Source organism: Harpia harpyja, chromosome Z (assembly GCF_026419915.1).
Source record: "Harpia harpyja isolate bHarHar1 chromosome Z, bHarHar1 primary haplotype, whole genome shotgun sequence".
In the NCBI taxonomy this organism is placed as follows: Eukaryota; Metazoa; Chordata; class Aves; order Accipitriformes; family Accipitridae; genus Harpia; species Harpia harpyja.
Genome location: NC_068969.1, coordinates 81,185,517 through 81,209,755, shown reverse-complemented (window position 1 = coordinate 81,209,755; position 24,239 = coordinate 81,185,517). Strand labels below are relative to the sequence as shown.

General features: G+C 40.7%; 1 protein-coding gene across 2 annotated transcripts in view; it reads right to left on the bottom strand.

Annotated features, from left to right (window-relative positions):
• PSIP1 (PC4 and SRSF1 interacting protein 1) overlaps positions 1-22,045 on the bottom strand; it is a 35,037-nt gene extending 12,992 nt beyond the window's left edge. The window contains exons 1-11 of one of the 2 annotated variants that reach the window (XM_052778809.1): positions 21,934-22,045; positions 21,244-21,424; positions 20,030-20,106; positions 15,833-15,971; positions 10,553-10,669; positions 7,632-7,733; positions 7,043-7,105; positions 4,857-4,992; positions 3,075-3,150; positions 1,992-2,217; positions 1,229-1,350 (exon numbers count right to left, since the gene is read on the bottom strand). In XM_052778809.1, the coding sequence (XP_052634769.1) occupies positions 1,229-1,350; positions 1,992-2,217; positions 3,075-3,150; positions 4,857-4,992; positions 7,043-7,105; positions 7,632-7,733; positions 10,553-10,669; positions 15,833-15,971; positions 20,030-20,106; positions 21,244-21,315 (1,130 nt within the window). In that variant the 5' untranslated portion in view covers positions 21,316-21,424; positions 21,934-22,045. The remainder of the gene's footprint in view (positions 1-1,228; positions 1,351-1,991; positions 2,218-3,074; positions 3,151-4,856; positions 4,993-7,042; positions 7,106-7,631; positions 7,734-10,552; positions 10,670-15,832; positions 15,972-20,029; positions 20,107-21,243; positions 21,425-21,933) is intronic. The other variant, XM_052778811.1, reaches the window with a different exon arrangement.
• Between the last annotated feature and the right edge of the window lie 2,194 nt (positions 22,046-24,239).

Below are 24,239 nucleotides of genomic sequence, written 5' to 3'. Positions count from 1 at the left end.
ATAATTAAATTCATTATGCATTCATTAACTACTACTCCTTTATCTTACCAAAACAGAGCTCTATCTACCCTCCAATGCATAAAATATGACAGCTATTTAAAAGTAAAGGAGATTTGATTATTATAACCAAATCAATATATGACAGTTTGATTGCAGAAATCAATCAGCATATGTCAGATTTAAACAGTGATATATTAAGAGCTGCAAAGATGCTAAGGACAATTTTGTATCTCTCGAGTTGGAAACGCTTAGGTTTGCTACAGGCAAGTAGAGCAATCATGTTAGGTTTCCAGAGGAGTGACAGGAAGAAGAAAGGGCTAGAGAATTAAAAAACCCCAAACTAGATTCTTGTTAATGAATGTGAAAAAGGCAGAATTTGGTTATTACAGGTGAAGGGGACCGCTATCCTCCTCCTTTTTCTCCAAATTTTTACCTTGTTCTCCCTTGTGGGGATGGGAGCATCATGCTCTCGTGGTGGCAGCTTCTCCACCCATTTGCAGAGAGAATGAGTCAGATTTCTTCCTATTGTCATGTCCTGTGTCCCCGCCTCTCCACCCCCAACCCCCCATTCCCACTTTCTGGCAGGATCCTCTCTCTATTCTTATGCTTGATTCATCTGTGATAATTTATCTTCCAAATGCAGACTGCTCATGGTATCACTCAACTGGCTTTCCAGTGCTAGAGTAGAGTAATTCTTAAGTTTTTCCTTGTTCTGTCTGACAGTGTGTGCTCCAGCTGCCAGGCAGAGAAGGAAATGTCTTCCAGGTGACCCTATGCATTCCACAACCTGATCAAAAAATCCATAACCATGGATTAATAGGTCCTACCAGCTCTCAATCTAATATATCCAAAACTTAAAAGAAAAATACATGGCTGTCCTGAGCAGTTTTTCACACTGATCCCTCTTCACATGGATATTCTTAGGCTACTTCTAAATACAACCCACCAGCTGTCTTCTAAGTTGCTCAAAGACTGACTGACTTCGCTTAATTTCTACGTTCAATTCTTCCTATCCTCCCACCATAGAACATATTGGTTTAGAGGAGCTTTTTGTTCTCCACTTAAAAAGAAGTTAAAAAATAAAGAAACAAACAAAAAAGGTAGGGGGAGAGAACAACCGAACACAGTGCAAACCATTTTGGGATTTTTTCAGATACTGTCGTCTCCTGTTAGTTTCAAAGTGCTCCTACAACTTGCAGACACACACCACATGTTAAAACATACTCACGATTCAGATTCTGTCTGTTCCTCTTGCTTACGCTTTCTTTCTGTTACTTCTCTCTCATGTTGGCCTCTTACAATGCTTCTTCTATGAGCTGCCTGAAAGCTTCTTCCCCCTTTTTTCTTCTGTTTTTATTTGGGATTTTAGGATTGGAAAGAGAAAAGCAAGACTATTAAATCATTGTTTCTGTAAACAGGTAAACCTACCTACACTAAAGATCTTTGAAGCAACTGTGCTCCATGGAACAACCTCACAAGAGCTGGCTTTCCCTGCAAATAAAGGTAAGACTTCAACATGTTGATAGGTTCTGAATTTCTTTAGTCCTTTCTCTCTTTTTCCTTTTCTAGTAGAAAGCAAATATCCTAAGCACCAGAAAAATGAAGACTTTCCAAATTATTGGCTAGGGACAGCTTTACACCTTTCAGAAACTTGACTTCAAGCCAAATGTTCTCTTAGATGCACCCAAGGAAAAAAAAAGTCTGTGTTCCAAGGAACATATGTGGAAAAAGCCTTTTGACAAAATAAATAACTGCTACATTTAAATCCTTTAAAAAGAAAAGCGTCTTAGAAAAGATGCTTTTCTTAGAAAATAGCAAAGAAGTTCCTGAAAGAATTGTTTGACAAAATGTAGTTCTGCAACTTTTATTCTCTATATAGTAGCCAGCCACAGGGCTCCAACCTTTACTAAGAGCTAGCATTAACTTCAAGAAAGATCTTCAGTGGTACTATTTTCCTCTATAATAAATACATCAGGAAAGCAAAATTATACCTTGTCACCTTCTTCTTGTTCTCCATCATCTTCAGAATCAGTAGCTGATGCAGAACCCACTTTTGCAGCATTTTTCCTTTTTGGTTCAGCATCTTTCTTTCCTTCCTTTTTGTCAAATTCCTTCTTTGATTTCTCCTCTTCCTTCTGACTTTCCTCATCTTTTTTGCCTTGCTTTTTGGGCTTTTCTTCTGGTCCTTTTTTCTTTGCCTTCTCCTCCTCATTAACACTAAAACATGAACAGTATTTAGGCATCATATCCATAATCTACAGTGAGTTTAAAACATCACGTTATTCTAACTCAGGAAGTTAGGTTTTTTTAACCACAGAATGTTAAAAATTATGAAGTTAATTCACTCTCAGTGCATTTAATGACTCTTCAAAAAATACTCATTCTTCTTCCAAAATTATAGCCCACTACCTATGCAAAAAAAAGAAATAAACAATAGTATGGAGGCCCTAATGAAGCTAATGTGCATAGATCCAAACCCAAGAAGTTAATGCTCAGAAGTTCTCCACACACGTATGCATCTGCAGGACCAAGACTGCATACAGTTTAAACTAGTTTTATAAAGTATACTTATTTAAAGTGTACATATACTGAAACTGTGCATGTGCTAAATGCTCAACTTTTCCTTCAGTTACTAGAACCACTAAGAACTTGACACAAGAACTGAAGAGGGTAAAAACAAAATGTAGGTAACAAATAGTGTTGGAATTCCATCAGAAGAGATTTCTGAAACAAAAATGTAAAAAAGGTCAGTATTTTAGTTTTGCATGATCTTTTCTTTTCTCTTAATAAATATCTTTTCCTCTTCACTCAGCATACAATTATATATGGAATTTTGCACAGATTTTATAAGTTAGGAATGTTAAGATCATCTGTCTCTGGTTCCAGAAATGTACTACCTTGAGTTACTACGTATTAATTACCTGAGCTGTAAGTAACAACAGCAAAGCAAACAGTAACTCATACTGAATACTAAAGGGGCAAAACCCTGTCAGACTTACAAAGTCTTAACATAAGCAACAACACGGTTTACAATGAAGAAGCTTTATATTAAGAAACAAAACAGAACAACTCACAAGTCACTCTCTGAAAGGCAAGGTGGTTTCACCAACTTGGGTCTCCCTCTTGGTTTTGGAACCTTTACTTCAGAAGCTAGTATTTATACAGAAACAACAGGTTAGTCCACAGCCACCATCTGCTCTTTGTCTATGAGGAAAGATTCTCACTCAACAGACGGAAGCTACACTTCAATGAAAATATATACCCTAACTTTATTATTATACAGAATTCAAGTGTTAAGTGAGTACCAAACTTTATCTCTCTGAAAAATTGAAGTGTTGGTAGTTTTTTTTAGCTGATTGGTGTTTTTTTAGCCACAGGCTCCAACTACTGATTCTTGTGGGGTTTGCATTCTGTGTAGTTAGGATTTGTTTCACATGCTGTATAACTAATATGAACAAGTCTCAAATTAGAGAATGAGAAAGTCTGAAATTAAGAGAACGGAAAGAAGTAGTTTACTGTCCACATGTACACAGTCTGTTTGCCATTATTTTTAGATGTATCATGGGGCTTCCATCACTTTTGCCAATAACAAATGACTGTCAAGAAGTTCTACCACCACACTACAGTACAGAGCAAAACTTTGCATTTCCTCAGATTCACCATATTGTTAGAAATAAATAGGGTATCTGCCTTCTTGGCACTTATATCCTTCAAATGCTTGTCCAATACCACAGTGAACATGTGGTTAGGAAACCTAATATCCAGTGTTTAAACTCCTGTTGGTGTTAGCATGGAGCACTGTTAATGAAGAGATGCATGCATCGTATCAACACTAGAAAAGGCTGCATAGTACATCTTATAAAAAGGTATTTTATACAGGAGATGAAAGCATCTCTTACAGATCCTTTCCTGCTCTTACAGACAGTAGTTAGTAAAAACAAACAAAAAAATTGTAACGATAAAAACACATACAAATATTAAAAATATACATTTAGTACATGTATTGAAATGGGGTGGGGGGGGAGCTGAAGTAATACTTAAATTTCCTCACAGCTTCCAAGGCAAAAGTAATTAAGTCTAGTTGACTGCGGCTGCACTTTCTAGAAGTTATTTTCATATTGTCAGCAGATACAGATGAGTATAGATTATGTTTCCCAGACTAGATACTCATACAATGTACTTAACTGCTGCAATGTAGTAGTTAATGATCAATTCAAGAATATCTGCAAACTTACCACAAAAATTCCAATGAATTAGATCATTGCTACTTTGAAAGAAACAAGCACTGCAGAATTATCACCAAATGGTTCTCATTATACATTTTTTAAAAAGCAGTTATATCTTCTTTTCAGTTGTCTACCTACACAGACTGCCTTAAACATCTTTTTAAAGAAGTCTCTCCTAACCTCTTTTATTGTCCTCTGAGCTCCACCTACAGGCTTTGTGTGTCCCCAGTTCTCTTCCTTGTGTGCTATGGATATTTTAACACAAGTAAAGTATTTTCAGATCTTTAATGAATATAAACCTTTATGGAGCAACAGTGCACAAAGAGCTTTTATTGTATATCTGTAGTTTAGCAGCATTCTATGAAGAAGGCTTTTCTCAAGGATATACTTGTACCCCAAACCAATAAGTCTTATTTAGAGGACTGAGCATTAATGCTAACAATTTAAATCCATTCATATCCTAAATTCGTAAGTTTGAGATGACGTGTTTTCTCATTACAGTTTATTAGTAAAGACTGCTTTTAGCATGAGAAAATACTCTGTAGTACTTTAGGGGAGAGACAGCTCCCTGACTAACTCTACTAAGATATTCCTGTGGTGAAAGAAATTAAATCTTTCTTTTGAAGTTACCTGCTGGTCTTCCTCTTTTGGGGCTCACTTTTGGAGACACTGGCACAGGAGCTGCAGCTGCTGTCGCCACTGCTGCCGCTGCCACTGCTGCCGTTGCCACTGCTGCTGCTTCTTCAGCTTCAGCTTGTTTTTCAGCCTAATTTAAAGAATGAAGTTCACAAGTAAAAATATAGAAGGCACCAATATCCCAACTACTTTCTCAAACAACAGTTTTAAACTTCTAGAAATGCATCATTATGCTATTGCTTCTACACATGAAAAAAGTTTCCAAATTTAGGAACAGATTCTATTTAAATATCACTAACTTCATCCTCTCCATATCATCACTCCCTAATATAGTAACGTTTCATGTAATTTCAACCAGCCCATCCATCTTCAGAACAATAAACTATTGTGGTAGAACAAAGGAAAAAGATTATTTGTAAGCATTTTTAAGATCCCCACAACAGCATGCCAAAACCCAGTTTTAAGCAGGTAAATTCATATTTCTCCTACTCTTCTTTTAGATGCCATCATCTCCCCTAGCTGCATCACAATATCAAGCCAGTAGATGGAGCTATTCAGAAAGACACCTGCTTCTAGCTCTACAGCCAATTATTCACAATGAAAAATTGTTTGTTGAACTGCACTAACGGGACATAGTGACCTTCATCTACATAGTTGTTTTAGGGGGGCAGGTTGTAAAGATAGACAGAACTTACGGCAAAAGAAAATCTTGATGAAATGATACATATCTCCCTGCAGAAACGTTCCATATCCATACATACAGACAAAAAGAATTGAGAAAAATGCCAAGTGGAAAAATATTAACAGAATTTAGTGTCCTGGATGCAGGAACATCAGCTAGCAACAACAGAAAGTTATAGGCAATTACATATTTATCTTATTTTCTTTGTGGGCAGCTATAATAAAAGACAATTTTAAGGAACAGAGACAAACTTAATTCTAGAACAGAGTAGAGGTGGATCTCTCGTATTAATTCTGCTTTCCATCAGCCTGCAGAAAGACTGTTTAAATTAAGACAAAAAAATACCTGTTAGAATGCTTTTTTTACAATCCCAGGAAAAGAAAATACCATGTTTCTTAAGGCAAATAAGAAATGCATTCAAAGTCATATAACTGCATAGCCAACCGTCTTTTCTGACCCCCAAGAACACACCACATCCCTTGAAATACTATGTTTTTCTGTTCAGCAATGGCCTGTACTAACACAAATTTCTGGTTAAACCCCTTGCCACATGCAGCATATGCCAAACACAAGTGGGGGGATGTGTGTGTGTGTGATCTGTGAAGCTTCTCTCCCACTTACAAGCTGAAATCACATGTATGCATAGTCACACTCTTCCAATTTCTTGCTGTTTCAGAGTAAAAGCTTTCTTCGAATTTTATTTTAGGTTTTTATAAAATTTACTTTTTTTTAAAATAAGGTATTCTTTAAATTATATTTTTTAAATATTCAAGTCATTTTTGTAACAGCATCCAAACACATATCTTTCTTTTTAGTGAAGCAAATGATACTCAGCATGCTACTGACCTGTGACAACTGTACTAAGGTCACAGTTACTTCGCACTGAGTTACTTCACACTCATCCCATCCCTGCTGTCAGCACTAATGTTAAAAGTTAAATTGTTTCAAATTAAAATTAAACTTTGCCCCACTTTAATCTAGTTTTTAATTGGATCAGTGCCCTGATCTTGCTTGCTGTGTGACCACATGAACATTAAGGCTGCAGCATGCTGAGCAAGCAGCTGGAACCGCCTCTTTCAAAGTAACTCCAATTTTTTTCCAGGTTGAAGAGACCACAAAATCAGAACCTCATGAAAAAGGGGGTGCATTTCAGGTGTTAGTTCAGTGTGATAAAGATGTTAAAAGAAATTTTTCAGAGCTTCAAAACAGACTATTTTATTAGTGGTCTAGCAACAGTTTATATCTTAGTTTTACTTACTTGCAATGGACTGTTTGGGAAAAGATGGGAACTCCCTACTCTACATTAAGTTCAAACAGAATTAAGATTTGTAAAACACCCTCTGAGAAAACTTTCATTCCTACAAATCTTTCAGCCATTTGAAAGGGGGGAGGAAGGCATCAAGCACTTAAATTTACACATAATCTGTCATTCCAGAAAATAATATTCAGTATAATCACATCCAAGAATTCCAGTAAGGTGAATTAAACATATTGTTACCTTCCTTTTTCTTCCTCTTCTAGCAACTTTAGCAATAGAAGCATCATTTCTTTTCACCACATCCTGTGAAGATTAAAAATGGTGCTAAGACTCTTAACAAAACAAAGATACATTTTAAATTATTCTAAGTTTTTTCCACAACTGAAGCCACGAAGACACCTCCTGCTTTTAAATTATTAAAATCATGGTTATCTGGTAATCAGGATTTTTCTTTCTGAAAGATAAGAAATAAAACAAGTAGTAAATAATATTCTGTTTTAAATAAAGGTATGTACTCATGTTTTAGTCTGTCTGAACTCTTCATCTAGTCCTTCAAAAAAGTACATTTGCAATACAGAGTGATAAAAAACCACACTGTTCCACCTGTTTTAATTGAACTTAATAGACAAGGCAGACTAAAAGTTTCCTCTCTGATGAAAGCTTCAAATGAGAGGTATAAACATGAGTGAACACATAGGGAGTTTTATATAATTAAACAGTTCCTGAGACTGTCACAGCAGTAATAACTGTAGCTTCTTAGTACTCAGATTTAAGTCAGTCAACATAATATTAAGATGTTCTTTGGTACATAGAAAAAGCTTTCACATACTTCTTTACTTTCAGAAGGTAGATCATCTTCCTTTGAAGTATCCATCTCCTTTTCTTCTGTTTCAGTTTCTGCAGTTGAGTTATTATCCCCTTTAGGGGATAACTGCAAAGGGAGTCAACAGAGTAAAAGAAAATGCATTAAAAAGTATTTCATAATGAAAAGAGAACACGCTAATAACCATCAGACTGCTTTTCACTTTAAATATTTAAGTCTGTAGATACACTCCTTTCTTACGTACACATTAAAAGCTTAAGGCAGGACCACTTTCTCCAGTACACGGTTGCAGACAGTTGTCAGAACAGGTCAGAATACAGTAATGTAGTATGGTGAAACTTAAATTCCACTTTGTGTTCATGGTAACATAACTACACTTTTTCACCATATCACCATGACATGAGTATTTCTAAGTATTCATGCCAACATTCAAGATTCATTTGGATGACTGTTTATCTATTACATACAGATGGATATCCGAGTCACAGACCACACTTAGCAAAGAGTATCTTTCTACTAAACAAAGAATTAATGTAGTAAACAGACCACAAACAAGTTGTTTTATCATGTGTGAGATAGTAATTAGTGATAATTGGTGTCATCTAATCTATGCCTTTTTTCCTGTTTTGTTGGGTTTTTTTTAAACCTTAAAATACTAGTTTTTGTTTTCAGTGAGCAGTTAAGACTTGAAAAATCAAGAGTTTTAATAATTTACGTGAAAATAATCAACATTTCCTCGCAGCTTATGTATGTGCATGTTTTTTAGATCTTCAGTTAATTCTCTCAACTTTAATGCTATTGCCTTGTCCCACTTGCAGGCACCTTTTGTGAAATTCCCTTTTAAAGTAGCTACAGTTCTTAAAATTTCAACATTGAACAAAGCAACTCAGGCACAAGGCTATCATGCAATATTCCTAATTACTTGAAGACATAATATCACTGAGTCTTTTTACAGATCACAACTTTAAAGACAGACGAATCACTGGTACACTAAAACCACAGGAAAACCAGAGTACCATGACCAGTTAAAAGAATGTTATAGCTATATTAGTATCAAAAGAAAAGGAGTAAATTTGCTCCATATTTTGCCTTAAACTGATTAACTGATCAAGTCTAATTACAGAAATCTACGTAAAAGAACCCATTCAGGATCTTCCATTCCATCTTTGTGTTTAAACGGCTCTTGGGTCTTGTTTCTCTTTTACAGTGCCAGCTCAGGACAGCCTGAAAGCACTTCTCAGGAGAAACATGAAGCTTAAGTCGTTGCTGTCCCCACTAGCACATGCTGCCTGCTGCATAAATTCAGTGAAGTAAACTGATGAACCAGCCCAGTGTAAAAGAAGTTTTCCCCTTGCAGTAGCAAATGCTGAGGAACGAATGCTTTTATCAGCAGTGTGCACGGGCAAGAAGGAAGAACAGCATTGGTTTACTAATACTACCAGGAAATTACATATTGGAAGAGTGCTTCTGAAGTATAGCTGATAGAACCCAAATCACACTGACCTTTGACATGTGGAAGTACTAAATTAAGGAACACTCTAAGTAGTAAGAAGTTGGGAGAAATAACCCATCAATAACTCTGCAGTCTCCAACTCATCAAAACAAACTCTCAACATAATCTATCAGTGTACTACCAGTACACTAATTTCCCCCCACCCCCCCTGCAGTCAGAGTTCTTTTTTCCTCTTGAAAAAACAAGCTATTACAGCTACTAAACACTAATCCCACATAAGGAACATCCACGATGTATTTGACACATTGTAAATTCTTCAGTTGCAACTGTGAATCAATACTAAAGGACAGCCAGCCAGACCTACAGAAAACCTACATTAATTCTTGGCAAATAGTCAAAAGCAAAACAGTCAGAATTAAGGCAAGTCTATTCAAAATAGTTTGACGCTTAATTTAAGGGCACTGCTCACCCTGTAGAGTAGTAATTTCCAGAAATGAGTTAGAAATAAATGAGATACCATAAACGGATCAATCCCACCTGCATCACAATTTTTGTCATTTTAGGATTCTATTATCCTTAAAAAAAAAACGAGATGACACACAACATCTCTTCCACGCTGTATGAAAAATAACCCCACGTGAACAAAAACCAAAACATCCAAGGACTGAGAAAGTTCAAAGCAGGGTGCTACACTAGTATCACTAAGTGTACAGTAAGCTAGGAAGGTTCACCTCTTACAGTACGAACCATGTACAGCACCAGTAAGCTGAAACAGAGATGTTTCAGACAGAAATGCATTTTCTTAGTGTGAATACAATATATTGTAAAAAGAACACAATCTTGTTTCAGAACAATTCTAAGGTATGCCCACGTTTACAAAGCAAAGAAACTAAACTCTGTCCATAGAAACTACTCTATACTGATTACTCAGATACTTTCCTGACTCAGAGTTCAATTGATACAGCTATGAAATGCTTTATATCCATTTATATCCTAATTAGTCCCTTAGGAGTACAGCCTAATTCAGACTGATTATTATACAGGCAAATACACTGAAGAGCCCTTTCAGCCCAGACAAAAGCTAATGCTCTGTTAGGCTTTTTAACAAAAACTGACATAATTGAAAGAGAGTCATACCTGCCTATGATATTAAAAAGTCTCCAAAACCAGAAAGGGAAACTTAAAGCTAAACCTTGGTGATCATTTCCACCTTCTCCTGCCTAGGAAGTACTGTATGAATTTAGTTTAAGTGTATTATGATTTAGAAATACAGACCGGTAAAGAAATAAGTTTTCAAAAACACATACAGCACCTTAAAAGGAATACAGAAGGACAAAAATATTACTATATGTACGTCTGAAAAGAAGCAAAGGCCAGGCAGTTACAACAGTAAAGTACTTAAGTAAAAACTTGGCAATATAGTTTTGACTTAAAAATATTTCTGGTAGAACAAAACACTAATTCAGTCACTTACTTTTGGGACAGAAGACTTTCTTCTTTTGGCTCCTGCTTTTTCTTCACTCCCCTCAGCAGGCTCCTGACTGCTTTCTTGAACAGTTTCTTTGATAGGAGTGTTAACAGCTGGATGGGACTTCAATATAAAACCACCAAAAATGAGATCTAAATCCCTTCCTGAACTACAGAGTAATAATACTGAGAGCTGTTCTGCCACCTGTACATTACTGAAGAAAGTACCATGCTAAGGAACACCTTATTAGAACTACAAGAATATGAAAATATATCTTATTTCATTAGTTTCCACACTTTTCAGTTTAAATTGCATTTTCATTATCAAACTTTCAAGCTCTAATGCTGTAACAACTTGTTTTCACACTAAAAATACTGCAATGTAAGTTTTTTCTTATGTATAAGTTAAAAAAAAAAGTTGGTTTTGGTCAAATACAACTTGTAACGCTACTGCCAAGAAGTGTGTTTTCAATTGAGCTATCAGTCCTAAGTCAGCCAACCACCTCTTCCTGAAAACACGACAAAAAGAAAAGAGATAATAATAAAAGCTAAAGAATTAAAGTTAAAAACACAGAAAGAGAGAAAGTAAAGCCAAAACTACTTTTTTATTCCATTACATTGTGGATAGCATTCTCACTCTTAATTATTAGCTCCTTCAAACAAAGCTGGCAGAACCCCCCTGACTCTTTAATTTTTCTCCCACTGAGGAAGTGGTTTTGGATTTAAGCCCAAGCCACAAGCTCCCTTCTGCCCTCCACCTCCCTTACTAGCAGTTACAAGCAGCATCTGCAAAGTATAAATACTGCTTTCAGAACATTCCAGCCAGTTCTGGCAGTTAAACAGAAAATGTGGCTCTCAGAAGGACTTACCAAGACAAAATATGCCCAGTAAAAAGAGATAAAAAAAGAAAATAAATTGCAAGTGAATCCCTCTATATGAATAGTTGACAAGTCTGTCACTATGTTATTAATGTTGTATGCAGAATAAAAGCTCAATTTTACCAACATCTCCATGTGATTACCCACTCCCCTCTGACCTTACCTGCTGTGTGGCCAAGCACAGAATTATCAACTCACCCTGAATTTTTAGGCTCTGACAACTAAACTGTCTTCCCTGCTACTGTCCAGTAACTGTGCTTCGCTTAACTCTATGAGTACTTTTTTAAATCAAAGAATTGTATGTAGGTCAAATATTGAGATCAAGGAATACCTTAAGATACATTCATTTGTCTCTAAGACCCCAGCTAAAAAATTTGTCCATTCACCAAGGTGTACCGGATACTGCAACATTTTCGTAGGCCGTAATACACTATTCTACTTTAAATTACTGTTGGAAAAAGTGTCTTCACTTACCAGTATACTTATGTTACCTTTCCTCTCAGTCTTCATAACCAACTACTTGTCTTCACTGTCGAGATGACTCCCTGCCTACACTGATCTTCTCTCACACACTGCACCAGGGAAAACAGCTGGCCAGTGTCGTCAGCAGCTGCCAGCAACCTGTGTAGAACCTGGTCTGGGACTGCCCTGAGCCCGTCACAACAGGTCCCAGCTGGCGTGGCAATGGGCAAACTCACCCACCCACCCACGCCAAACAGCACCCACCAGAGAGCACATGGTGCCTCTGCCAACACAACCACAGGAAAGAGAGTCACTGAGGAGAAAAGCAGCTGCCCAAGAAGGGCTGGAGAGATGCTGCAGAAGGGTGATGCCAACAGACAAGATGCCAACAAGGGACACCGAAGCAAAAAGAGATGCCAGGGCAGGAGGGACGTCAGGAAGGAAGCACATGAGGAGTCACGCAAGCCAGGCTCCAGCCCACAGGAGTTGCCTGAGCAGGGGCAGAGAGGGGACAGAAGGGACAGCTCTGAGGGGACTGCAGCGCACAGAGAAGACCCTGCCTGAGCCACTGGGCAAGAAACAAGGAAAAGCAAAAGCAAAGTAACCACTACACACCAGCCTTAGTCTCCTGCACCACCACTGCTGCCTCACCCAAGGTACTGACTTTGATGTGCGGTGAAGGGACTGGAGACCAGCGAGGGAGCAGCAGAGGTGGCCGGAGGGAAGCGGAGGCATGTTTCTCTGTTTGTCTTTGTTTCTCGTTACCAGAATCCATAACAAAAAGCTTATGTTGATTGGCTAATTGTGCCAAATCCCCTGACATGAGCATTTTGTTGCCTGTACCATACCCCTCATTGGCAAAGATGGGAAGCTGGGGCCTCAGAAGCCAATTTCAACCACTCTACTGCCCTTAAAACAGGTACAAACTTTCCCATAAACTCCCAATAAAACTGTCTAAATATCTATAACAAGCATCTTAAACTTCCTTTCCTTCTCCAAGTAAAACATCCAGAAGCCCTACCCCTCAAAAAACCCTTAGCTGTTAATTAAGACAGCCACAGAAGCTGTTATCGAGCAGATAAGCATCCTTCCCTTATTACTAGGAGGGAGAAACCGTATGCACTTGTTTCTCCAGCTTCGAGAATAGGATGCTAAGGCAACATCCCAATGAACAGGAAAGCTGCAACATAATCAAATGCCAAGGGAACTCAAGAACCCGAGATAAGGTACCTCAGAAGTCTCACCACTGTGAACTGTATGCTATCCTGCAAAGTACTGAAGAAATAGACCTCATTTCAGCATATAAGCTGAAACAAGTAAAACCAAAACAAAATCCAAATATCACACTGCAATTTTCTTAGCCTTGGAAAAGTGCAATGTTCCTCCATCTTATCTATAATCTTTAGTGGAACAGTGACATAATATTTCAGTTCTAAGAATTAAACCCAGTAGGTAGTGCTTTGTGAAAAAACATGGAAGATCCATGACTGACTGACCTGACATCATCAAGGATGCTCAAAGAAACTATCTCTGAAGCAGACCCTTACTGGCTGTTTTACATCCTGATTTATTTTACAGAATGTCAAATCTACTCAGCCGTTTGCAGATCTACTACTTTAGCACCAACGAGAACTGCCCACAAGTAAAAACAAGAGCTGGCTAAATCCCAAGGGCTTGATTTGCTCCAGATAAAACTTGCTTTTAACAATGCATAACACAGGATAGAAAGAGAAGGGTATCAAAAGAAAGGCTTTCTAAAGTTAAGGTGAAAATTCAGAAGAAAATTTGTGCAAGTCCGCTGCATTACTTCATTCATTCTGTAATTCAGTCTGGTCCAACCCCCCTGCCCAAGCACAGCCACCCAGAGCCAGCTGACCAGGACCATGTCCAGACAGCTTTTGAGTATCTCCAAGGATGGAGACTCCACATCCACAGAACCTGTGCCAGTGCTTGTTCACCCTCACAGTAAAAAAAATGCTTCCTAATGTTCAGAGAGAACCTCCTGTGTTCCAGTCTGTGCTCATTGCCTCTGGTCCTGTCACTGGGCACCACCTAAAAGAGCCTGGCTCCATCTCCTGCACCCTTGCTTCAGGTATTTGTATACATTGATGAGATCATCTCTGAGACCCCTGGGGCTGAACAGTCACAGCGCTCTCAGCCTTTCCTCACAGCAGAGGTACTCCAGTCCATCCTCTTTGTAGCCCTTTGTGGGACTCTATCTCCAGTATGTCCATGTCTTTCTTGTACTGAGTAGCCCAGAACTGAACACAGTACTCCAGTTAAAATACCCCTACTAAGAGAAGTTTCTTCTTCCAGTAATTTTAAGGCTCACTCATAGAAACAAATTTAAAGTGACCTGTGGAAAGAAAAACCTTTTTTTTTTTTTAAATAAAGAAATAGCAAGGAAAAAATGGCAAAGAACAACCCAATGGCTCTAGGCAGAACCTGACCAGTTCACAGAAAGACCCCGTGAAAGACCTATCACCAAAGCTGAAGTGAAGTATCTGAATGGAATTCAAAAGGTGGAAAGGACTACCCCACAGAAAAGCTGCTAGACTAAGAAAACAGTCTGTATGTATTTCTTGGCAGCGTGTTTTGCGTATTTGCAATTGGAAATGTATTTAGGACTGTCTGAGATGCTACAAAAGCAACCCAGAGCACTGCTTAATTGAAGTTACTGATTCCTGCTGTGAAACAAAATATTAGACAAGCTTATTACTGTTGACTGTTTACACCGAGACTTTCACCTTGTTAGAATGACTGGTAACATACAACTCAGTTACAGTTCACAACTGCCTCAGCCATCCACAAAGCATCTCTCCTGAACTGTCACAAAGAAAATGGCGAGGAGGTATACGAACTCATATTTTACAGTAGCAGAAGGACTCTGCCCCTCATTAATACAGTCCTTCCCACTGTGATGAGATTAGCATCTTTCCATATCCCAGGGCAGAAAAAGTGTACATCTGGAGTACATCATCTTATCTCTTGACTCTACTTCAGAGACTCTTTAACTCTTTATCCATGTTCTCCTTCAAACTAGAAACATAGTAATTTGGGATATCTTATGAAGCAGGGATTAACTGGTGCCGACATGGCAATCTGGCATGTTGTGCAAGAGCAGCAAATAATACCAAAATATACCAATTCTTTTTATTATTACTGCAGCATTGCCTAGAAGGCCCAGTATGTGATAAGGGTCCAGTGTACATAGCAAAACCAAGAACTATAGAATGTTCAGAGCAGGTAGGCAAAGACAAAATGAGAGAAACAATTTGTCTTCAGATTAAATTTGGGTCTTTTTAAGGGTAGCACTGCATAGCTCCAGTTCAAGCTTGGAAGATTTACCAAGAGGGCAAGAAACGAGGAATGACTGATGGACAAAAATTGAATCAAGCAAGTCACATGACAGTTTGGGGCCAAAAGGCAAGCATCACATTGCTTCCAACTGCTAGAAGGAAAATACTGTATGCTAAGAAAACATGTACTGAAATCTTACAAGGATACTTGTGGAGAAAAGCACTTGGGTTTAGAGGACAGAAAGAAGTCGAGTGCCTGAGATTCCAAAAAACTACCATGTTTCAAGGACAGTTGTACAGTTCCAAAGATAAGTATCTTAGGAATATATATAGTTGTAAGTATAAATGAATAAGTATATATATAGCTGTAAGTAAAACTTGATGGGTACTGTAACAAGTGTTAAACTTTTAGCCTTGTGCTCTGAAACTGTCAACATGATCCCTCGTGAGCTTCCTATAATAACCAGATATCCCCAGTTAAACACCCCATCTCTTTTATGCTATTAATACTAGAGATCAATTAAAAATAAAAAATTTAAAAAATAAATTGGTCTAACCCATGGTTGAACAACAACAGTAATTCATTACCCTGCAGCAAGGAAACACTCACTGCCTTTTTTTTCCCCCCAACAGTATAGCATAACTTACCTGCTGCTGAGAAAACTTCACTTTGGGATTGTTGTCAATTTCCCACAACCCTTCATTAAAACCCTTTCTTTTATTTGGTTTGCCATATTTATCTTTATTTTCAGAGTAAGGGAATATGTCCTTTGGTCCCAAAAACGCCCTTAAGGAGAGAAAGAACAAAAAGAACAAAATTTCACATTTTAAATGGTTACAGTCTTTCCAAAGAAGTGAGCACCAAATGTTATTAAGAGATGAAATTCATTACTACTGCAACAACTAATTCTGCTACACATGCATCTTTAGTTTTCTCAACTTTTGCCTTCAAGAACCCAAGTTTTCCATTACTACCATCACACATATGGACCCCGTCCCTCCCAGGGTGTTGGGTGTCTAGGCAAGAAACAGCCGATGTTGCATCTTAAGATTGCAGCTGATAGGAAAACCAACTACTGTGAACCAGAACAACTAAAAACTGAGTAGCTTGCAAACAAACAGGAAGAGCAATTGCTTCCTTAGAAGAAAACCAGGCTTAAACATTAAAAATAAAGAATCCTGGAATCCAGACAATGTAAGGCAAGAGAACAATTTAAAGGAGAAGACATGACTCCAAGCTAACAAAGAAAAATCTGTCAAAGTTATTAAATTAAAAATAATCCACTTAAAATAAAAAACTTAAGAATAATTTTTAGGGTATTGGACACAAAAAAGCAACACTTTAATACACTGACTGCCCACATCTTTGTAAGAACGCTATGTAATTCAGCATTAATTCAGTATTTTTCAGCATGTGACAACAGACCTCTTAACTTGATCTACTGAACTTAACCAATAAAAAATGTAAGTAGTTCCTTATTTTAAGTTTCTCCCCCAACCCTTTTCTTGATGAAGTAAACATTAAAAATATTTTCATTTAAGCTACTCTTGTAGTAGAGGTCTCAACACTGCCTGTGTATCTTTGTCAGACAAACAAACAACACTCCTGCATAGCACTACCCCTACTGTAAGCTGTGTAACAAAAGCTTTTAGCCTAGTAGCTTTTCTCATATGTCAAAGTCGCAGTATCCACACTACTAGCTTGTCTAAGTTAGACTTGGAAAAACAAGGTAACGTATTACTGAGAACCAATATTCTAGTTTATGCTGAACAACATCAACAATGGCTCTACGTTCATGACCTTTCAAGTTAGGATTTCACTGTAGCAACCTATATGCTGCTAACAGAAAAAGACAACACTTTGGTGGTACATTCTGATTTTCTCTCTGTGCCTAGACACAGCTTAGTCTCATTGTATATATGTTAGATGCAACTATTTGAAAAATTGCAGATACTTGCTTTGTAATGGCTCATGGAAAAGTTAAATAGATACTTCTAAGCTCCACTCTCCTATTTTCTTCATCATCTTTAAAAAAGAGCTACATGAGACTAACATCCTACTAACAAAAAAACCCCCAACCATATCATCTAGAAAGCTTAAGCGTTTCCCACTCCAGCAGCAAAACACACATCTATGTGTCCAAAATATTAAGTGAGCCACTGTGACAGATTAGACTGCAGATCACCCACCTCTTTGCAAGAGATGGTTAGAGAGGATTCAGCCAGTGTGGGAAACATGCACCTGCAAAGACTACTTAACCAGAGCAAAAAGAGAGGGAAGGAGACAAACAGAGACCAGGAGAGGCAAAAACAGGGAACATTGCCCTCCTTCTTCCCTATCTCCTGAAGGAAAACATTTTTCCAAGGTCAATAAGCCTCTATCTATATTGCTCAGGCTTTGAAAGAACACCAGAAACCAGCTACTGTGAAAAAGGTCACGTAGCTTACTCGGTTGCTGTAGTTAAATCCCCATGTACCAAAAAGAAAAAGTAACGTGAAAACTTAGTAAAGGAGATTACCCTAATATATAAGGTCCAGAAACTAGAGTTCAGTGTGACCTTCTGTTGGTCTGCAACCAACCAGTATTTGCACTGATGTGATTTACTGGCACAACAGATACAAATAAAACTTTTATTAAAATAGTATCCACTTTATTACTCTCTTTTAGGAAAGGTTACTCTTGCTGCATTAAGACAGTGTGGAAATAAACAAAACAAACCTCAACCAAATTCCTAAAGCATATTTTAAGAAGCGCATATCTGTTCACTGCCCACAGGCAGCAACACATTTAGTTGCATTTTGACAAAACTTAGAGAAAAACAACAAGAACAATAAAAGTTCAAGTTTATACTTGTTACAGTGATCTGCAAAACTGAACATTAGTCATAAAAGTCAAGTTAGAATTACTCCCAAGCCAGTCTTGTTTTCCTTTTTCCCCATAGCTCCTCTTTTCCTACTGTAACTGTCCACACAGCTAGAAAAGGTCATCCTTTACACAGAACGACTTTTTAGCATGATTAAACTCGCTATCTGGATTTTCAGAGTTGCCACTATTTACATATATATATATATGTATATATACAGACTACTACCATGCTGAAGATACATAGTGTCTAACTTGGCACAGGTGTGTAACTCTTCACTGTGAGAAGTGCAGCAGAGGACCAGTTTACCAGGTTTATTTGAAGTCCCATGGAAAAGTACAGAAGATTGTTAGCTTTACCTAATTCCTGATGGATCACTAAGTTGCTATTTACAGCTATGAATCTAAACAAAATTACATGCCATGGAACAGCATTCTCCTTTTCTACCTGATTTGCTCCTTGCTATTGTTACTTACAGGTATTTGCTATAAGCAACACTAAGTAATATCAAGAAGCAAGGGAGTTTCACCTGTCACCGCTCTAAGGAGCACAAGGTAAGTGACATGATTAAAGGTCAAATGCCATGAGACAGCTGGGTCATGGAATATCCTGTACTTTGCAATGTGTACAAAACAGAGACAAGAAGTTTCTCTTACATTGTATGGATCTCTGAAATGTACTAACCCTGAACCTACAGCCTAACAATAACCAGACTGCCATATAACTTTATTTTGTAATAATATCAGAGAGTGAGGAATAGACATTTCAAATTTACCCATGTAAACTACAAAAAAAAACCAAAAACCCACAAACTTCCAAACCCACGCATGTCTTAGGAGCTGAAGCTAAATTTAAAATTGGACATGATGCTTCTCAAAATTTGCAAAGGAATTTTTAAAGCTTTAGATAAAGAGTTGTTTCTGTCTCCCTTATGTTCAGTCTGTGTCCCTGAACTGATTTACAACTGCACAAAACACCAGTATAATCTAGACACACAGATTACCAAGGGCAGGATCAAAGCAATATTGTGCTTTCAGCTGCCAAAAAAATTCAGCTGGGGAAAAAAAATTAAGAAAAAAGGTAATCTGCTGCATTGTTTAAAATTATCATTAAAAAAACCACACAAGTTTCAAACCTCGCAGCCTTGAATTGAATTCCAGCAACCCCTCTTTACCCATAAAACTACACACACACAGAAAAACCCAAACTAAAAAACCTGAGCCATTGAAAGATGAGAGCAGTTAAAAAAATGCATAGGTTTGTGAGCCAAGCATATAGAAATCTTTTTCATAGGGAAATCACTTATTAAAAAAAACAACCAACCAAACAAGTAACAAGTAATGTCAGAGAGAATAGAGGATGCTTACACTTTAATTCAACGGGCAGTGTACCTTGTCTTAGCATAGCTTACTAAGGGACAGATGCAAAGTACCAGATTAAAGCAATTTCAATAGATATTCAGTAAGATGAAGAAAAAAAGCAAGGCCTTTCCACAAAATGCAAGAAACAGAGTACTTGCATATACAACATCTATCCCTGACCTGCCTACATACCATTTGCCATTTTATTAAGAAAAACAGCAGAACTAAACCCACACCATTACAGGTTTTGGTTCTTTTTTAAAACAAACAAAACCAAAACAAATCAGACAACAAATGAATTTGAAGTCTTAGAAATCTACACTAGGACAACCAGCCACACTATAAAGTAACATGGTAATACCACTGTGGGTAGGATATTTTTTTTTTTTTTTAGACACTGACAAGGAAAGTGTACATGGTATGGTTATGGTCTACAATTCCCTTGAATAGATTAAGCAAATGTTAGAGAAGCATGTCTTGTCAAAAGAGATTAATTTAGGAATTTGGTCTGCTACTGAATACTATAGTTTAAAATACACTACATTCAGACAAGCTGTTAACTTCTTGTCACGGCATTCTACAATGAAAAAACAAATGACCCCTAAATGTAAAGAACTTACGTCTCATGGGTGCCAAAAAAGAAAATAGGCATTTTATTCGTAGGAGGCTTTACTGCTCCATCAGGAACTTCGTCCACCTAAGGAAAAGACAGACTGTAATTCAAGTCAAGTAACAGTTAAGAACAGTCTAAGGGGAAATAAGTAAAAGTGTTAAGCATTAAAAAAGAAAAAAAAAGCTACAAAGAAGTAAAGCAGGTCTCAAGATCTCTTTTTAACTGTATGTTAAAAAATACAGCAGAATCAAAGCCAGTGTTAGCAACAATAGGAAATAACAACCCTTCTCGTGTTACAGCAACACTTTTCACATAACCACTTTCTTTAAAAGGAGAGACATGATGTGCTACAGGTAAAAAGCAGAATTGAATTCCATCCAAATACTGCCCCTCCTTCAGCATAAGCAATAGCAAGACTTCCTACCCTTACGCTGAGCTGATGACTTGCCCAAGCCCAAATGTCAAGTGCTACAAAAAGGAAAGGTCAATAAACTTTTTAAAAAACAATTCTTAAGCCAGCATCTTAGCTAAATATCTCATAATTATTCTTTTATCTACATTCCCACAACCATCAAATGACCTACAGCAGTCACAGAACTTGCCATGCCTCTTCCAAGGGAGCAGGGAGAATGTGAAAAAGGACTGGACAACTTATCACATACCCTTAGCTTATTCTCCAGGAAGCACTGTAGGAACAGCTGACTTTAAAAGTGAAGAGTAACCCTGCCGTAACTTTGTGTTTTTCTTTTGTCAAAAGGAGAGCAGTTATGTGGGAACGGCATTTTTGCACAGTTAGGTGCCTACATGGCTCCAGCGACATGCTACCGTACGGCAGTCTTCATTTCTAAAAGCTAAGTTATGCAAATTAGGACAACTAACGACTACTAGAGCGGGCTACTTGTTACTGGAGAAGCGACTTACAGACAAGCATAAGGCAACAGCACACCAGAGCACGGGATCTGCAATGTGATTCAGAAGTCGCTTGCAACCAGGGGAGCACTACCGTGCCCCCCCCCCCCCCCCGCACGAGGGGAAGCTGAAGGCGCGACGGGGTTGAACCGCATTGCTTCCCGCGGGCGTTTGGAAGCGCTTCTGGCAACACAAAGCTAAAACAGCAGGAGGGGAGGCCGGGGAAGGCGGGGGCGGGGGGGGGGGGGGGCGCGGAGGACAGGTACAGAGCAGGGGGGGCGTTGCGGCCTGCAGGGGAGGGGGGAACCTTACCCTGGCCGGCCAATGGGGATAACCTTTCATCTTGGCAAAGATCAAGTCTCCGGGTTTGAAATCTCGGCTCATGTTTTCTCACCGACGTGACGCCTGTTGCCGCCAGGCGAACTGGGCCGAGGGGAGGGGTCTGCACCTCCAGCCCCCACCACCGAGGCGCTGCCAGCCGCCCGAGGTCCCGCTGCCGGGATAAACACACCGGGGCGGGGGAGCGGAGGACAAGGGCGACACAGGAGGGGACATCAACAGCGCGCTCCCCGAGGGCGGGCGGCCCCCCAACCGGCAGCCGGGGACACCGCGCGGCGCCCGCCCCTCAACCCCGCCGAGAGCCCGCCGGGGGGCCCAACGGTCGCGCCCGCAGCCCCCACCCGCGGTGCGCTCGCCGCACCGACGCCACACACATACCCACGCGGGCCGGGCCGGGCCGCACGCAGCCAGGAGCGCCCGCCCGCCGCTCGCTCACCCGCCCCCGCGCACACACGGCTCGGCTCTCGGCTCGGCTCGCCCGCCGCGGCCGAAGCTTCCCCCTTCCCCAGCCGGCACGGCTCCCGCCACACGGACGCGCCGCTCGCCCGCCCCCCCCCCCCCCATATAAGGCGCGATGGCGCGGAAGCGAAACTCTGCCCGTCTACCTGCCCTCCCCGCCTCCCTCCCGCCTCAGCCGCGGCGGTCTGACGCCTCGCTACCCACCGCGCTGGCGCCCGGCCCGCAGCCCACCTCCGCCTGTAGCAGCAGCCGCCACCGCCGCGGGAGACACAGCCGCGCTCCCTCCTCCCACCAGGCGGGGCGGCACCCACCGGCACGCCGCAACCGGGCGGCGGAGGAGCTGGGGGGTGGCGGGGGGGAATCGGCTCAGGCCCCGCCGAAAACAGGCGACTCGGCTCCCGCCTCCGCGTCTGGGCGAAGTGGGGCAACCACCAGAAGAAGTGGCGCGCCCGCCCCGCGGCAGGGAGGGAGGGAGGCAAGAAGGAAGCGAGCGACCCTCGCTCACCCCGTCTCCCCTCAGCCGTGGAAGTGGCTCATTCCTCCTTCCGCGGGGCGGGGCGGCCGCCGTGCTGCCGGGGGAGGGGGGGGGAGGAGCCGGCTCGTGGCGGCGGCGGCGGCGGAGGGGGGCGGGGTGCGGCGAGGCGGGCCGCGCCGGGCGCGCGGCCGTGAGGCGCCCCTCTTGCTCTCCCATCCCCGCGAGTGCGGCCCCACGCTTCGCCCCGCGCTCCCCCAAGAGTGGGGCGAGCTGCGTCGGGTCACGGCGGTGGCAGCGTGGCTGACAGGCGCGGGCTGGCGCTCCCTCGCTCACCCGCTGCGAGCAGCCCGGTGACAGGCCCTGGCCCGGGGCCACGCGCCGCTTCAGTCAGTCACGACTGCCGGCCGGCCGGCAGCCGGTGTCACCTACGCTTAAGCCTGTGTACCTGCGCCGGGGCCCTCGCTTCCCAGCCGCGAGCGTCGCCCCATTCACGGACCGGGAGTAGCTAATGATCACCACCCTCGTTGGTCAAATGGACGGGGGGTGTTGGTCCCCGCCGGCCCCTTTGTGTTCCTCCCGCCCCACGAGCCCTACTGCAGAGGCCTCCCTTTCCCACACTTCTCATCCCATCCTGCTGCTGGCCCCAGAGCCACGCGTGTCCCCCTCACCTGCTTACTTTTCTCCATGTCTTGACTCCCCTCAGCACCCAACAACCCACGGGTTCAGCCTCTTCAGTCTACAGAGTTCCTACTCGCAACTTAGTCGCCGCTAACTGCTGTTGTGTTTTCTTACTTTTTTTAATGGGATTACCGTTAATGCAGACTTTCTGTTACTGCCCTTCTCTGCAGACCTCGGGTCCAGATTTTGACTCGACAGCTTCTTTCTCCCTGCTTGCCTGTCCTGTTGGGTCTAGTTCTAGTTCTTCTCCCTCTGCATCAAAAATCAGCCAGCCTGTCAGCTCTCTGTGGCTTTGGCCCTATCTGACGGTCCCACACAGCACCACACGCAAGTCACTGTACCTTTCGTGTCTGCTAACGTGTGCCAAAGCCGGTAAAAAGCTGTAAGCCTAGCAGCACAAAAAGTTACTTCTTACACAATTACATTGTCTCACGGGGCAGACCTGACCATTTTGTCCTGGAGTGCTCATCCTTGGCATGTGCTCTGAGGCACAAGTTTTACATGCCAGTTTTCTGCCAGCTGCCCTCCGTGCTACTTGCAGACAAAGGTAAGTCCTTGTGAGAAGAATTAACTTAGCGCTTTCGGTTTTGATACTGAAACTCAAGTCAGGGCCAAAACGCCCACTGCACTTGCCACAGAGCAAGTTGTGCTTTGTTCAAGGCTCTCTTGTCCTCAAATGCAAAATGGTCATTCATGTATGTTAACTGCAAAACTTCACTCATCTGTGCTGAGCAGGAACAAACTGCAGTTTTCCAATGGCTTAAACTAGTTGAATTTGGTTGATTTTCTTGGAGGTGGTGAAGCTCACATCCCTGACGTAAACATCAAGTTTCTACAGGGTTAGACAAGAGCTCATCAGAAAATTGAAGATCATCAACATATTAGACAGGAAAAAAACTTTCTTCTTATGCACAAATGGATGACCACTTGGGGCAAAATTGTTTGAAAGAATTAAGACTAAGGTAGGCTGTTCATCTGGAATTGTTTAGAGGAAGATGGAAGTTTGACAGCGGTAGAAATTTCACCTGCATCGGCAGATATGCAAGTCTTTATTTTGCTGCATTGAATCATTCCTATTTCAGCAATACATAAAGTTTCATATTTTTTCTTAAGTGAGAAAGTGTTGAGTACTGCAAAATCTGTGTATATTAATATTTTGCTATGCAGGAACTGACATCTACAGGGATTCCCTTAGCTAAGTCACTACTCTGTTGAATCACATAGTTACATTTGTCTTCCATATCAGATTAAGTAAGTTCGTATTTTAGTTATCAAGCTATGCTTTTGGAATCTCTTGAGGACATTCCTATTTCCTCAGCCTTTGGAAGCAGTCTTTTGGCTCTGACATTTCTCAGGA